Source organism: Tachypleus tridentatus, chromosome 8 (genome assembly GCF_004210375.1).
Source record: "Tachypleus tridentatus isolate NWPU-2018 chromosome 8, ASM421037v1, whole genome shotgun sequence".
NCBI lineage: Eukaryota > Metazoa > Arthropoda > Merostomata > Xiphosura > Limulidae > Tachypleus > Tachypleus tridentatus.
Window position 1 is genome coordinate 119001118 of NC_134832.1, and position 14650 is coordinate 119015767.

At 36.1% G+C, this 14650-nt stretch overlaps 1 protein-coding gene across 2 annotated transcripts in view; it reads right to left on the reverse strand.

Moving 5' to 3' along the window:
• LOC143223329 (A disintegrin and metalloproteinase with thrombospondin motifs 16-like) overlaps positions 1-12546 on the reverse strand; it is a 57054-nt gene extending 44508 nt beyond the window's left edge. The window contains exon 1 of one of the 2 annotated variants that reach the window (XM_076451186.1): positions 12140-12546. In XM_076451186.1, the coding sequence (XP_076307301.1) occupies positions 12140-12211 (72 nt within the window). In that variant the 5' untranslated portion in view covers positions 12212-12546. The remainder of the gene's footprint in view (positions 1-12139) is intronic. The other variant, XM_076451187.1, reaches the window with a different exon arrangement.
• Between the last annotated feature and the right edge of the window lie 2104 nt (positions 12547-14650).

Sequence of the window (14650 nt, forward strand, 5' to 3'; positions counted from 1 at the left end):
CTATGCTAGCTGTCCCTAATTTAGCAGTGTAAGACTAGAGGGAAGGCAACTAGTCATCACCACCCACCGCCAACTCTTGGGCTACTCTTTTACCAACGAATAGTGGGATTGACCGTAACATTATAACGCCCCCACGACTGGGAGGGCGAGCATGTTTTAACGCGACGCGGGCGCGAACCCGCGACCCTCGGATTATGAGTCGCACGCCTTACGCGCTAGGGCTTGCCAGGGCAAATAAGATACTGAGTAAAGATAAATAGTTTGATTCCTGTCTTGGTAAGGTTTGCAGTCTTGTATTATCAGGGTAATATGCAATGAGTATGGTTATGTTGCTACAGTATTCAGAATTGTTTTAGAGTGGCAATCAAATTCAATTATTAAATTCTACAGTAATTGCCTAAAAGATTTTGGTAGGTGCTACTGACTAGTTGGCTTCCCGTAATCTGTCATTTCAAATTTAAGAGTTAACTATACCCACAGACAGCTTCTGTGTAACTTTCGAGAAATTGTGAAACAAACAAAATTACTATTAAAGATTTAAATGAAACTAAATACGAGAAAAGCTAAAGAACAAGACACTCCGTTTATAAAACATAATTTTCGATGATCTAGCAGTTGTCTAAATTTACAGTTGTAGAGACAGCATTAAATATCGTGTATCGTTAGTTTCAACAGTTTCTCTAGATGGCACTACAACAAAATTAGTGTAAGGAGCAAAACCTCTGCAGTATTGTCAAGATCCCAGGGAGGGACATGACTTTATATTTATATAAACCAAACCAAAACTGACTATGCATAGATTCATGGGCGTCCGCAAGGGGGGAGGCACTTGCCTCCACCCAGAAAATGATGTACATAATTCTTTCGTTATTCATTCAGCACATGTATATGAATTTTCTCATTCAATTCACCATTTAACACTACTGTAAAATTTCTGTATAAATCTATATACTCTCAAGGTTATTTCTACTCTGTTTTAATGTTTCATGAATATGGACGTTATTTATTAATATCCGTTTGTTATTACGTCAAGTGGCATTGGAAAGGCAAAACAACAAACAAAACCCTTTTTTACTTCGAATAAACCATTACACACAACTGCCGTTATCAACAATGCTAAAATTATCACTTCTAATTGTCATTCTGAAACGATGCTCCTGCTTATTTGTTATGTAATACGTGTTATTTCGAAGGTTAACAGGAACAGACAAAATTCAAAAGAGTCTTCACGGTTCACACATCCGTGATGATGAGTGAAGTTAGTGAAAGAACAGTCATATTGGTTCAATAACCCTTCATTCAATTCTGTATATATCTATAAATATTCCAAGGTTTTCTCGACATCGTATGCATACGCACATCAAATATGTTGTTTTGTATCACTATAGTGACAACAAACAGAACAGTAAGGTCACTCAGAAATTAAACGATAATAGTTAGTGTGTCAAGCTATGTGTGAAGTGCCCTTGGGTTCAGGAAGGCATGACTCAGTACCTACCTTTATGACATCTGAAACACAAGTGTTAACGAACACGTAAAAACATAACTCTGATAGTGAACAGGCCAAGCCTTGAAAAGTCCTAGTGCGCAGGACGTTTACAGGTTTGTGTAAAATTGAACGGATACACTTGTATTACTGTTTATTTGTTATGTGCAACAATAAAGTGTTATAAAAAGTATCCTTGACGGATCGGTCGAATATTTCAGTTTTGGATACATCCACCTCGGATATCGTTAAACGAACGCTGACAGAATGCTATATCCTGAGTTCGAAAACTCAACCTTTCTGTAGGGAGTGAGTGAACATGCCAGTCATTCGGATAATGACATCGTATTTTGTGTTTTTTATTCAACGTACAACTTAGATTGCAAACCACTTTACCTAGCTAAGGTTTCTTTTGAATTTCGCGCAAAGCTACACGAGGGCTATCTGCGCTAGCCGTCCCTAATTTAGCAATGTAAGACCAGAGGTAAGACAGCTATTCATCACCACCCACCACCAACTCCTGAGCTACTCTTTTACCAGCAAATAGTGGGATTGACTGTTAAATTATAACGCCCCCATGGCTGAAAGGACGAGCATGATTGGTGTGACGGAGATTTGAACGAGTCGAGTGCCTTAACCACCTGGCCATGCCGAGCCTACCTAAGGATTATACCTAAATTCAAAAGTTTTCGAAACGTTGCTCTCTTTCATAAAAATTAACCTTAAGTTGAACCAATGTAGTAAAAGATTAATGAAGAGCATTAAGTAAAAGCACTGAATGATATCTTTGGCACCAACTACACGACCCCTATCGACATAAGTATAAACCAACTTTAATTCCCGAATTAATACGTTTAACTCTGTTTTTTTTTTCTTGTACACTCAATACTATCTTCTGAATATAAATGAGTGTTAGACAGATGACTGCGTGTTCCCCGCTGGTGCAGAGGAAAATCTACGGATTTCGAAAGTTAAAATCGGGGGTTTGATTCTCCCCCTCGGTGGACTCAGCAGATAACCCGATGTGGCTTTTGTATAAGAAAACACACATACCTTATGGTTGTGTATACGGTAATAAAACTGTGTGAAAACTATAAAAACGTAACTTCTGTATATAGAAGCATGACAAATATATTCGGATTTTCGCGCAAAGTTACATAAGGGCTATCCAGAGTGTAGCTTTCCCTAATATTAAACTGACAGCACACGAGATGGAAAGCTGTCGGTCAATAGAATCCATCACCAGGGTGACTTTTGTGTACTTAAAAAAAAAGCGAAAGAAAATATTCTGCCAGAAACATTACAATAATAAATATTTATTTTTTAAGTGATATATATGGGGACGTGACATTTATCTCATGCTATTTTCCACCATAATGCTCTTTTAAGTTTAATCTCGTTATGTTTCTTTGCCATAACAAAAATATTTATTAAAGAGTTAGTTGTAAACCCAAGAAATCTAGTGCTTATACAGGCGGAAATGTTTTGATTGAAAGGTTCAAGATTAATGGATTAAAGAAGCTAAACCATAAAGTATTGGGTGAATAGTTATAAGGGAAACTCTTGAGTCATGATACTATAAGGAAGAGAGAACTCGTAATGAAACATACGCACAATATACTATGAGCCAATAGCAAAACAAATATGGGCAGCTATTGTCGGCATTCATTTACCATCTTATTTTGAAGCTGAAATTATTAGCTTGACATTTTTGGCTGAGCTCTTACACAAGTGTGGCTTCACAAATGACTTACCTAAGCAATTACACGTACGGTTTAAAGTGACGAACCAAAATATGGAAAAAGATCTGTTCCACCTGATTTGTTCTAAACATTTATATTTATAAGAAACGGAATTTCAGTTTATAATATTTTTATGATGCAAAACAAGATGTCACATTCTTCAAAATACAACTTAGCAAAGTTAGTTTTACACTATTTGTGTTCCTATATGATGGAATTTTATTCATGAAATATTAATGAACTAAATCAATAACGGACCTTGATTTTTAGGTATGAATGTGTGTTTTTCTAAAAGCAAAGCCACATCGGGCTATCTGCTGCATCCGCCAAAGGGAATCGAACCTCCGATTTCAGCGTTGTAAATCCGAAGACTTGCCGATTCCCAGCGAGGGACTCATTTTTTGGACAATTTGTTGTAGTTCAATGTACAGTGTGTGCCAAATTATTATAAAAGTTTTGTTTTTACGAATACCTCAAAAATATATGTTTGATGTAGATGATATTTATGTATACAAACCATCATATTATCATACATAAGTTGCAATTGTCATTAAAATCCACCAATAAATAAGAAGGTTATAAGAAGTTTTCTCAAAGGTCATGAATTACCCAGTGCAAAATTATTAAATAAATTTTACTTGTTGCAGATTTTGATCGAAACTATGGGCTAAAGGAAGGATCTAACATCAGAAGAGAAGAACAAAATTGTAAATAGTCTTCCTAAAGGAAAAAATTAATTAAAATTAAATGGGCAAGATCTGATAAAGTAAAAGTACGGGCGATTTTAAGACGCCAAATTTCCAAAATCATCATGATGTACGGTTCTCCGAAATGTTACAAAATCTGTTAAACTTGTAATTCAACCACCATGGAGGACCGCACATAAAATCCAGCGACTTTCATGGGCTCGCCGGTATCTAAAACCCAGTTTTCAAGAATTTTATTCAGAGATAAGTATCGTGTAACTCTTGATGGCTCAGATAGGTGGATCAGAGGATGGCTTACAAAAGGTACTTTAGCCCTATCCAGAAGTCATCAAGGGGGAGTAATGTTTTTCGCTGATATCGTTTACAATGCGTTTGTTGGTCAATTTAGAGTACCTGTTGATGTAAAAATGACTTCTGAAGACAATATTAGATTTCTTAAGGACGACTCAGAACCTTGGTATAAGAGTAAGTATTTGGGATTTAAAAGAAAGGTCATTTTATGCTAAATAATGCATCTCATGATGCTTGTGGCACACTGAGTTACCTTTAATAGCTAAGCTTCAAAAGTAGCCAGTTTAAGTAATGGCTAGCCTCCTATAAACCTTATAGGGAACCTTGAGAATATCATGAAACTTACGATACGTAAGAGTAGAAGGCAATTTACATCAAATAACGATCTCTTGGATGCTGTACTATCATTTGGAAGAGATGTTAAAGCAGAAGACATTCAAAACTGACAAGTTATATTGATGATAAGCTAATCGAAGTCAGGTCAAAAATGATTATTATATCAATAAATAAATAAATTATCCTCTTTTGGTCCTTATATGTGTTAAGCGTCACTTTGATTTATTATTACCTCCATCAGCTACTATTTCTGTGCTTTAGACCCATTTGGCAGAAACTTTATTAATAATTAATATAGTATACAAACAGTAAGCAATTAATAGGTTGATTTATTATTACCTCCATCAGCTACTATTTCTGTGCTTTAGACCCATTTGGCAGAAACTTTATTAATAATTAATATAGTATACAAACAGTAAGCAATTAATAGGTTGATTTATTATTACCTCCATCAGCTACTATTTCTGTGCTTTAGACCCATTTGGCAGAAACTTTATTAATAATTTGGCACTTTGTAATGCACAACATTTAATTTAAAAAACCTCTTATAATTTTCTTATCTGTAAGTGGATTTTAATGAAAATTGCGCAACTTGTGTATGATAATATGATAATTAATCTTTATAAATTTCATCCAAGTCAAAACTATACCTTTTGAGATTTTTGTTAAGAAAAACTTGCGTAATAATTTGGCACACACTGTAACTACTGTCACCTAACTTACTGTCGGGTAATTAAAGACCTTGTATTATTATAGCACACGTATTCTACAATTCTCGTTGATATTTAACCAATTAAATAATTTTAAGCTGAATGTAGCGGCGTCAGAAGTAAGTGTCTGTTAAAAATAAAAGAGTTTTTGGGACTTGGATAAAAATCATTACAAAATTATCTCAATTTTCTTGGATACTTGGTTTTAAGTAATTTTTATGCACAGCTGTAAACAGAAATACATAACAAACAACAATGATGGGCGAGGTTTACAAATGGTTACAGTTGCTTGAGCATAAACTAAATGGATGTAAATGGAATGTCTTATAAATGGGGGTGGTGAAGTATTCTTTAAACAACGTTGCGAAATGTTTTCTCGTGTTTATGGTGAGGAGATGTTGCATATTTACCTTTCCAGACTTGGTTGATTTGAACAGTTTTTATTAGAGCTATATCTTAACGTTACAAAATGTATTTCTTCATTTTCATAATGACGATATGCCCGGCATGGCCAGGTGGGTTAAAGCGTTCGACTTGTAATCTGAGGGTCGCGGGTTCGAATTCCCGTCGCACCAAACATGCTCGCCCTTTCAGCCGTGGGGGTGTAATAATGTTCAGTCAATCCCACTATTCGTTGGTAAAAGAGTAGCCCAAGAGTTAGCGGTGGGTGGTGATGACTAGCTGCCTTCTCTCTAGTCTTCTCATTGCTAAATTAGGTACGGCTAGCGTAGATAACCCTCGTGTAGCTTTGCGCGAAATTCAAACAAACAAACAATAATGACGATATAATGTGTACAAACATTTCCAGACTTGTTGATTTAAGTATTGTGTTTATTAAATATTTATTGCTAACACAGTCTCACCTCTCCTTCTCATACTCACGGAAAAGTGTAACTTAATCATTATTATCGAAATTATAGTAACTCATCAACAAAATTTGTTCTTTAGGTTTAGTCAGTCGTAACACGAGTTACAAATACAGAACTGTCACAAGTATCTCCAATAATAATGAGTTAATATAAGTTATGAATTAAAATCAGCAAAAAAGAAATGTTCTTTTAGTCTAAACTAACTTAGGTTGTGAAATAAACAGAAAAACACATGATAAATAGTAAAATTACAGCAGAAATTCCCCCTTTCCGGCTTTCAATACTCGTGGTGGGCAGATCATAAATAGCCCATTGTATCGCTTTTTGCTTAATTCCAAACAAACGGCAGAAATGTTGTTCGCTTAAATAAAGGGAAGAGTGATAAATTTTTATAATACAAATCAATCTTCTACAGACATCGAATTCTCAAATAACAGTAAGTTTTTCAGTATACACTGCTGGCTAAAATCTTAAGGCCAATGAACATAAAGAAAAAACATACATTTTGCGTTCTTAGACTCAACCACTTATTTGAGTAGAGCTTCGAAAGATGCAATTAAAAAAAGGGAAAAAAATGTTTTTAGCATTTAATGAGGAAAATGTTAACACTGTGAAATTAGCCTAAATACTAGCTGGTCAAAAGTTTAAGACCATACTGAAACGAAGCGTTAATCGGTAAACACGTAACGAATTTTAGTCATTTGTGTTCGAACATTAGCGTTGTCAACATTTTCCACTGACATCTCCTGTGTTACACTAGTTAAAAACATGGCGAAGGCTAAAAAGTTGACAGAGTTTGAACGTAGCAGAATTGTCGAGCTAAGGAATATGAAACGAGAATCTCATGTGGACGGCCCAAGAAACTTTCGTTGGCGTTGAGCAGGAAGATTCGACGAGGTGTCCGGCAAGACACCAGCCGATCGTCGAATCAGATTAAGGCCCTTATGGACGCAGAATGCAGCTCAAGAACAACAAGACGGCATCTACGAGAGAAAGGCTTTAAAAACCGTAAACGTCTTCAAAGACCACGCCTCCTTCCACACCACAAAACAGCTCGGTTACACTTTGCTGAGAAGCACCAAACATGGGACCCAGAAAAGTGGACGAAGGTTTTGTTCTCTAATAAGAAACAATTTAACCTGGATGGTCCAGATGGCTTCCAACGTTACTGGCACGATAAGGATATCCCACCGGAGGCATTTTCTACACGACACAGTGGAGGAGGTTCCGTCATGATCTGGGGTGCTTTCTCCTTCCATAGAACAATGGAGCTTCAAGTTATACAGGGGCGTCAAACAGCAGCTGGCTAGATTGGCATGTTGGAGAGAGCATCCTTATTGACTGAAGGTCTTCGCTTGTGTGGAAATGACTGAATCTTTCAGCAGGACAACGCTGAAACATTTCAGCCAGCCTTCTGCAAACGCTTATATCGACCATGCCAAAGCGAATGTTTGAAGTTATTCGCAATGATGACCGTGCAATTCACTACTGAGACGTTTTGTTGGTCATTTCCTACCCTGTTTAGGTCTTCTTTTTGGTATGGTCTTAAACTTTTGACCAGCTAGTATTTAGACAAATTTCATAGTGTTTACATTTTCCCTATTAAATGCTAAAAACGTTTTTGTTGTTTTTTTCGCTTTTCTTATTTTCATCTTTCGAAGCTTTACTCAAATAAGTGGTTGAGTTTAACAACGCAAAATGCATATTTTTTCTTTATATTCATTGGCCTTAAGATTTTGGCCAGCAGTGTATTTAACAGATAACTCTAAAAAGATTTGCATTCTGCCAATAGGTGCTAAACACTGTGTAATGTGGTACACGCTACAACCTATTTTCCCTCCAGCTATGGAGTCCTGTCATGAATATTGTTAGTAGGCAATCCAATCATCATGGTGCAGTCCTTACAAGTCGAGCTCTGTACTTCGGTGCTGTTGGTGTGTTATAAGAGTGACTGTTAAATACCACTATTTTACTTGACAAGAGTACTTCAAGAGTTGGCGGTGAGTTATATTGACTAGTTGACTTCCGTCTAGTCTACCACTCCAAAATTAGGGACAGCTAAGGAAGATTTTCGCGAAATTCAACAATTCGGGAGTGAAAGCGTTTCTTCACAGTGAAACCACACGCAGCTTCAACATCTTATGTGTGCATTTCCTTTAATTTAAGATGTGTGGTTTCTACGTTACAGGATATGCTAAGTTATTAGGAAATTTGTGTTATTTATACTAACAGTGAACGTTGGTGCCAAAGTCTCGCAACTTCTGCAACTTCAAATTGATATTTTTCTTTATAACTAGACTATAAGTAAATGTACTCTATGTGTAAAAGCTCTAACTAAAACCCATGTGATGTTTCAGGACCTCAACAGTTCCACGTACTTCATTATTCGCTGGCATGGAAAGATAAGTGGTAAAACTAAGCCAACTTTTAACATAATTTCTCAAGTTTACCACAGGAGCACAAATTTCTCAAACTGTTACAATCAGCTGAAAACCATATATACATCCAACACAATGAATACAACGAGACACATCTGTAAAGTAACTGCTGCGACCTTTGCTACTTTGAAATAATAATGACTTCACTGTAAATGACGGAAACATGATTTTACTTCTTCAAGCGCCAGGCATGGCCAGGTAGTTATGGTGATTGATTCGTAATATGATGGTTGCGGGTTCGAATCCCCGTCGCACTAAACATGCTCGTCCTTTCACCCGTGGGGGCGTTATAAAGTGATGATTAATCCTACTGTTCATTAGTAAAAGAGTAGCTAAAAAGCTGGCGGTGGGTGGTGATGACTAGCTGCCTTCCTTCTATCTTTCATTGCTAAATTAAGGAAGGCTAGCGCAGATATCCCTCGTGTAGCTTTGCGCGAAATTTTAAAAACAAACAAACACTTCTTCAACCAGGTTAAAGTGTTGCACGTCTATGCAGCATTAAATGACACGGGCCTACGAATTGAAACTTCATAAAAGTTGTCTTGGTTTAATAGCTGATTTCCCATAATTCAGCTATGTAGCTTTAGAAAATAATATTTTTTTCTTTCTCATAAGGACTTTTTTTTATAAATTGGGAAGAAAAAGTTTTACTTCGATCAAATTATTATTCTGTTCACCACAATGAACATTATTATTATTATGTCTGGGTTTTAGAATGATCGATAAAACTTTCATGTCGCGATTGGTCTTGAGAAATGTGGTTGTCAATATTTTAAGCATAACAAAATCCGACCCGATTTCAACGAAAATGATTTTCTTAAGTAAAAGTAAATATGACTTTTTGTGATAAATCTGTACTTGATGGAGAAGAATAGACATAAATGTAAGACATCGTATAGGAATTACTGTGGAGCATGTAAAAATGTCATGACAATAAAACCATAGCAGGCCTCTGTATTTGTAATGCGTTTTTATCCTTATTAAACTTATAACAATATTATTCCATTAAGTACAGTCAATATCTAATCTTTATAATGCTCAAGGATTAGATGGAAACAGAAAACCAAATGCAAGTTGGATATCTGCACCAGTAATTCTAAAACTGTTTTCTCTCTCTGAGGTGCGACAGTATTTTGTAAAACGTAGGAAGCGTCATGAAAACGTTTTGTCTTTCGGTTGTTGTACTTTTAAAGATACTTTTATTCTTGTCATTGTTGATAATATACATATATATATCCAGGTGCAGAGGAAAGAGTATGACAGAGATACCTAAAAATACTGGTTTACCCCAACATACATCTCTCACGAAACTATCCACTTATGTACATGAATATACCACAGAATTCCATAATTTTTGAAAAAGGTTAAACCACGAAGGTATTCTCTAATGTTGAAGGACATATTGCAGCTTTACCTGGATTATCTAGATAGGTGCGCCGAACAAAAACTAGCAATCTTCGTAGAACATTGTAACCATTACGAAACTGTTCATACAAGAATGCACCAGGAAAATACTTGTAGACGACATGACTTTGTTGAAAGTATTAAAATGCTACAGAAATAAAATGAAAAATGTAATGATTACAAATATACATAATAGAAAATAACAATACTCATGAGGCCCAGCATAGCTTGGTGGTTAAGGCGCTCGACTCGTAATTTGAGGGTTGCAGGTTCGAATCTACATCACACCACACATGCTCGCCCTTTCAGCCATGGGGCGTTATAATGTTACGGTCAATCCCACTATTTGTTGGTAAAAGAGCAGCCCAAGAGTTGGCGGTGGGTGGTAATGACTAGCTGCCTTCCCTCTAGTCTTACACTGTTAAATTAGAGAAAGCTAGCACAGATAGCCCTCGGGTAGCTTTGCTCGAAATTCAAAACAAACAAACAACACTCATTATTTATCTTAATTTTAGTGATCTGGGGAAACAACGTGGTATACATAAGAAAAACTTAGTCGCAAAATCTTGCGATAAACAGTCGGTAATACCATATGTTGTTTTTATGTTTGTTTATTTTTATCATTTGTCATGCATAACGTGTACACTGGAATATATTATATACGAAAACAACTTCCACTCCAAAGATGTATCTAACATGAAATAGCTACTTGAATGCGTGGATGTATCAAGAACTGAGCTATAACACATTTTCGCAGAGACATTTTTAACATGAAACTAACCACTTGTTTACAGAGATATAACAAGCACAGAACTAGAGCACCTTTCCACAAAGTTATATTTAACATGAAATTAGCCACTTGTCCACTGGGAAATACCAAACACAGAACAGTAGCACATTTCTACAAAGACATAACTATACCTATCATGAAACTAGCCGCTTGTGTACAAGGATGAATCAAGCCTGGTTCATTCTATAAAGATGTACCTACTCAAACCTAGCTGTTTGTCTACAGAATTGTATCAAATATGAAACTATAACATTTTACCATAAAGATGTGTTTTACATAAAACTAGCAATTTATCTACAGTGATGTACCAAACACTGAAATATAGCACCTTTCCTCAAGAATGTACATAACACGAAAACAACCATGTTTCTATAGCGATATATGAACCTCGGAATTATAATACCTGTTCACAAAAATGTATCTAAATAAAATCGTGTACAGATAAGCGACTATTTTGTGCACGAATATATTTAGTACAAACCAATCATTCCTTAACATATTTCTCTAACTGCCTAGAATGATACTCTCGTACATTTTCTAATTACCAGCTATCTGTTGTTTTTGGGTTTTTTTTAGCGATGTGGGCTCATCATTGCCAGGTGGGTAGGACGCTTGACTCGTAATTTGAAGGTCGCGGGGATCGAATCCCCGTTGCACCGAACAGGCTCGCTCTTTCAGCTGTGGGAGCGTTATAATGTGACGGTCAATCCCACTATTCTTTAGTAAAAGAGTAGCTCAAGAGTCGGTGAGTGGTGATGACTAGCTGCCTTCCCTCTAGTCTTACACTGCAAAATTAGGGACGGTTAGCGCAGATAGCCCTCGTGTAGCTTTGCGCGAAATTCAAAAAACAAACAAACAAACCAAACAAAAATATTTGCCTCATAATTACCTGCTTTTTAATTTTTTACCGAATGTATTGTACATTCATATTCTAGGTGTTATCTAAAACTTATTTTTAGATATAATTAAACAGCATGCTAGAAGGTTACGGTCAACAACTCACCAGTTTTGAACTGTTAAAAACTTTAAAGTTGATAACACCTAGATAGTACTAGAAGTCTACATTCTCTCTGAAAGGTTAAAATATTCGTTTGGTTTTTGTTAAATATATACATTGGGCAATCTGTTTTTTTTTCCTACCACGAGTACCGAAGCCCTGTTTTTAGTATTAGAAGTCATCTGATGTGCAGCTGAGTGAAGGGCAAATATCACCTAAGAAAAACTCGGAATAAGTACTCGTATTAAATTGTTGTTTTTTTAATAATAAATCCTTCAGCCCTAAAACAATTGAAAAATATGAAGAATATGATATTGGAAACCAACCTTACCTTAGTCTGACCTATTATAATCCAAAAACCAACCTTACCTTGGTCTGACCTATTATAATCCAAGCTGCTATCTGAGACATCCCAATGAATATCCACCTTAGACTGACCATGTTTACAGTTGGCTGACCAAAACTGCCCACTCACGCCTTATGCTGTAATAGGCGCTGGTGACTATGCTACAAACGTAGACAATCTAAAGCTGACCGTTATCACCTGTGCCCGAGACCCGAATTAAAAATCGCCGCTATTTTTTCTCGACCAGGGGCAGCGACACTGTGGTAACCTAGACTAGATTTCCTGTTTCTAACAATGTGCACTAAAATTTGTATCAATCGACAACCGGGCGGAACCTGCATTCGTCAGCAATGACCTGTTATCTGTCAGTGAGGACAGCAGGACTAAAAAGAAGATCCAATGCCTACAATATTCCACATGTAAACTGTTGTTATTGCAAAAGGTAGTGCGCGTGAGGAAAGTGCGTGACAAGCCTAGTGAGTCCCGCCCCAGATTAGGCGCGTCTAAGCCAATAGGCTGGTCCTACGCTCGGTCGGTCCTCTTGGAAACGGCTCTCCGCATCGTTGCCCGGCCAACAACATAAACTTTAAATGCCCCAGTAGAGAAATTAAACCATTGGACTCTACACAGAAATAATGATTAGTCAAACTGAACATATTCTAATAGTTCACGGAATAAATATACACTAATCAGGGAATAAGAAACATAAAAGGTAAGAAAACACTACCCCATTCTAGTGTAGAAAATAACTATTCATATCCATCTTTTACATAGCGTATAAAAGACAAATTAAATGACACCTTATATTTGTATCTTCATAAGTTTTATGTTAATAGTTCAACTAGTGAAAGTTTGCTTTTCCTCCCCCTCACACACACTAACACTGGTTTGGTACTTTACTGATTTTTTTTTTTTTTATGTAAATGTTAATAAGTAATCTATTTATTGTTTTACTACCGTCCGAACGGGGCATAGTGGTTAGCTTGCCCGGAGAGTGAACCTAAGAATCCATGGCTCGTGTCCCATTTGTCGCTAAAACTCGTTCTGCACGTTAAAGTCGTGGGCGCGTTGCAAGAGCAAACGTGCACATCTGACTATTCGATCAGACTAGAGTAGCGTAAGAGGTGGAAGTAGGTGCTTGACTAGGCACCTTTAATTTAGTATATGAGTTCAAAATTAGGGACAACCTTAACAGAAAGCATTCATGTAATTCCGCGTGAAATTCCGAAATATAAAAATAAACAAAGTTTGTTTGATTTTTTACCACTTGGGATGTTAAGTGTCACTGTGAGCTAATCACCGTCCAAAAGAAACCTTGTTCATACTTAAAATAATGAGAAATGTGGTTAGATGGGAGATAGAATAGCTAATTTTCACGCTGTACATTTAAATATTGGTCAATTTCAAATATATGTTTGAAAACAGATATTTTGAGATTTCTTAATCTTAATAAATATGCCAGTAAATAATAATTGAAGATATGAGGGTTTCTGATGAGCAGTCAAAACGCTGTGACTTTATTTCAAACTGATTTTACTGCAACAATCTCCTGCTAAACAAACACATTTATATTACAAACCTCCTACAACTGATACCGAGGCTAGTTTATTAAATAAACATTAATCAAACAATCAGTCTCACAATATTGTGCAAAAAATAAAAACACATAATGTAATTAATCGATGCGCGTACATTTAATAACAACCAAAATCACTATATCCGTATTGTTTTAACTTTCTGTTTTGCCGAACAAATTTCACATCATTTTGTTTGTTTCATTTTTTAGAATTAAGCACAAAGCTACACAATGGGCTATCTGTGCTCTGCCCACTATGGGTGTCGAAACCTGGTTTTAGCGGTTTGAGTTCGCATTTCACATTATTAACTCAGTAGCTTCATTATTGGTGTTATATTTAATATGTAATGTATTTGTCCTTATTATAAATAATGGCCAGAATGTAAGTATATTCTGTCAACAATACACACGTTGGGAAAAATACAAACATGTACAGGAGCAACAATAGACCGGTGACATCAACTGCATGATTTCCTGTTTCCATGGCCTAATTGTTACTCATCACCGGCTCAACATTAAGCGTTACTTGTTTTATTATAACCGGCCACTTAGAAACATGCTTTACAATCTGTTTTTACACTATCTTATTAAAAATAAAATAAAGACGTGTTTGACATTACAGATTAGTGCGTATCTCTCGAATGTCACTTTCTTCTAAAATGAAGATCTAACATTCCGTTTTATCATCTGTTAAAGCTCTGTTAAAAACGGGATAGCTAGATGAGAGGCTCAAAAAGGTATATCACATATATATATACTACCACATATCTTGAGTTATGTTTATGTTTATGCAACGATTGAGAATAGTTTCAAATATTTCTCGAACGACCATGTAACATTTTACTTGCAATTGTATATTTGTAATTCTACTGGCATTAGAGAAGAGAACTGCCATAGCACAGTAAAAAGAAAAGTGCGTGATACAGTTTCTTTACGTGTAAACAAGTAAATATGTTTA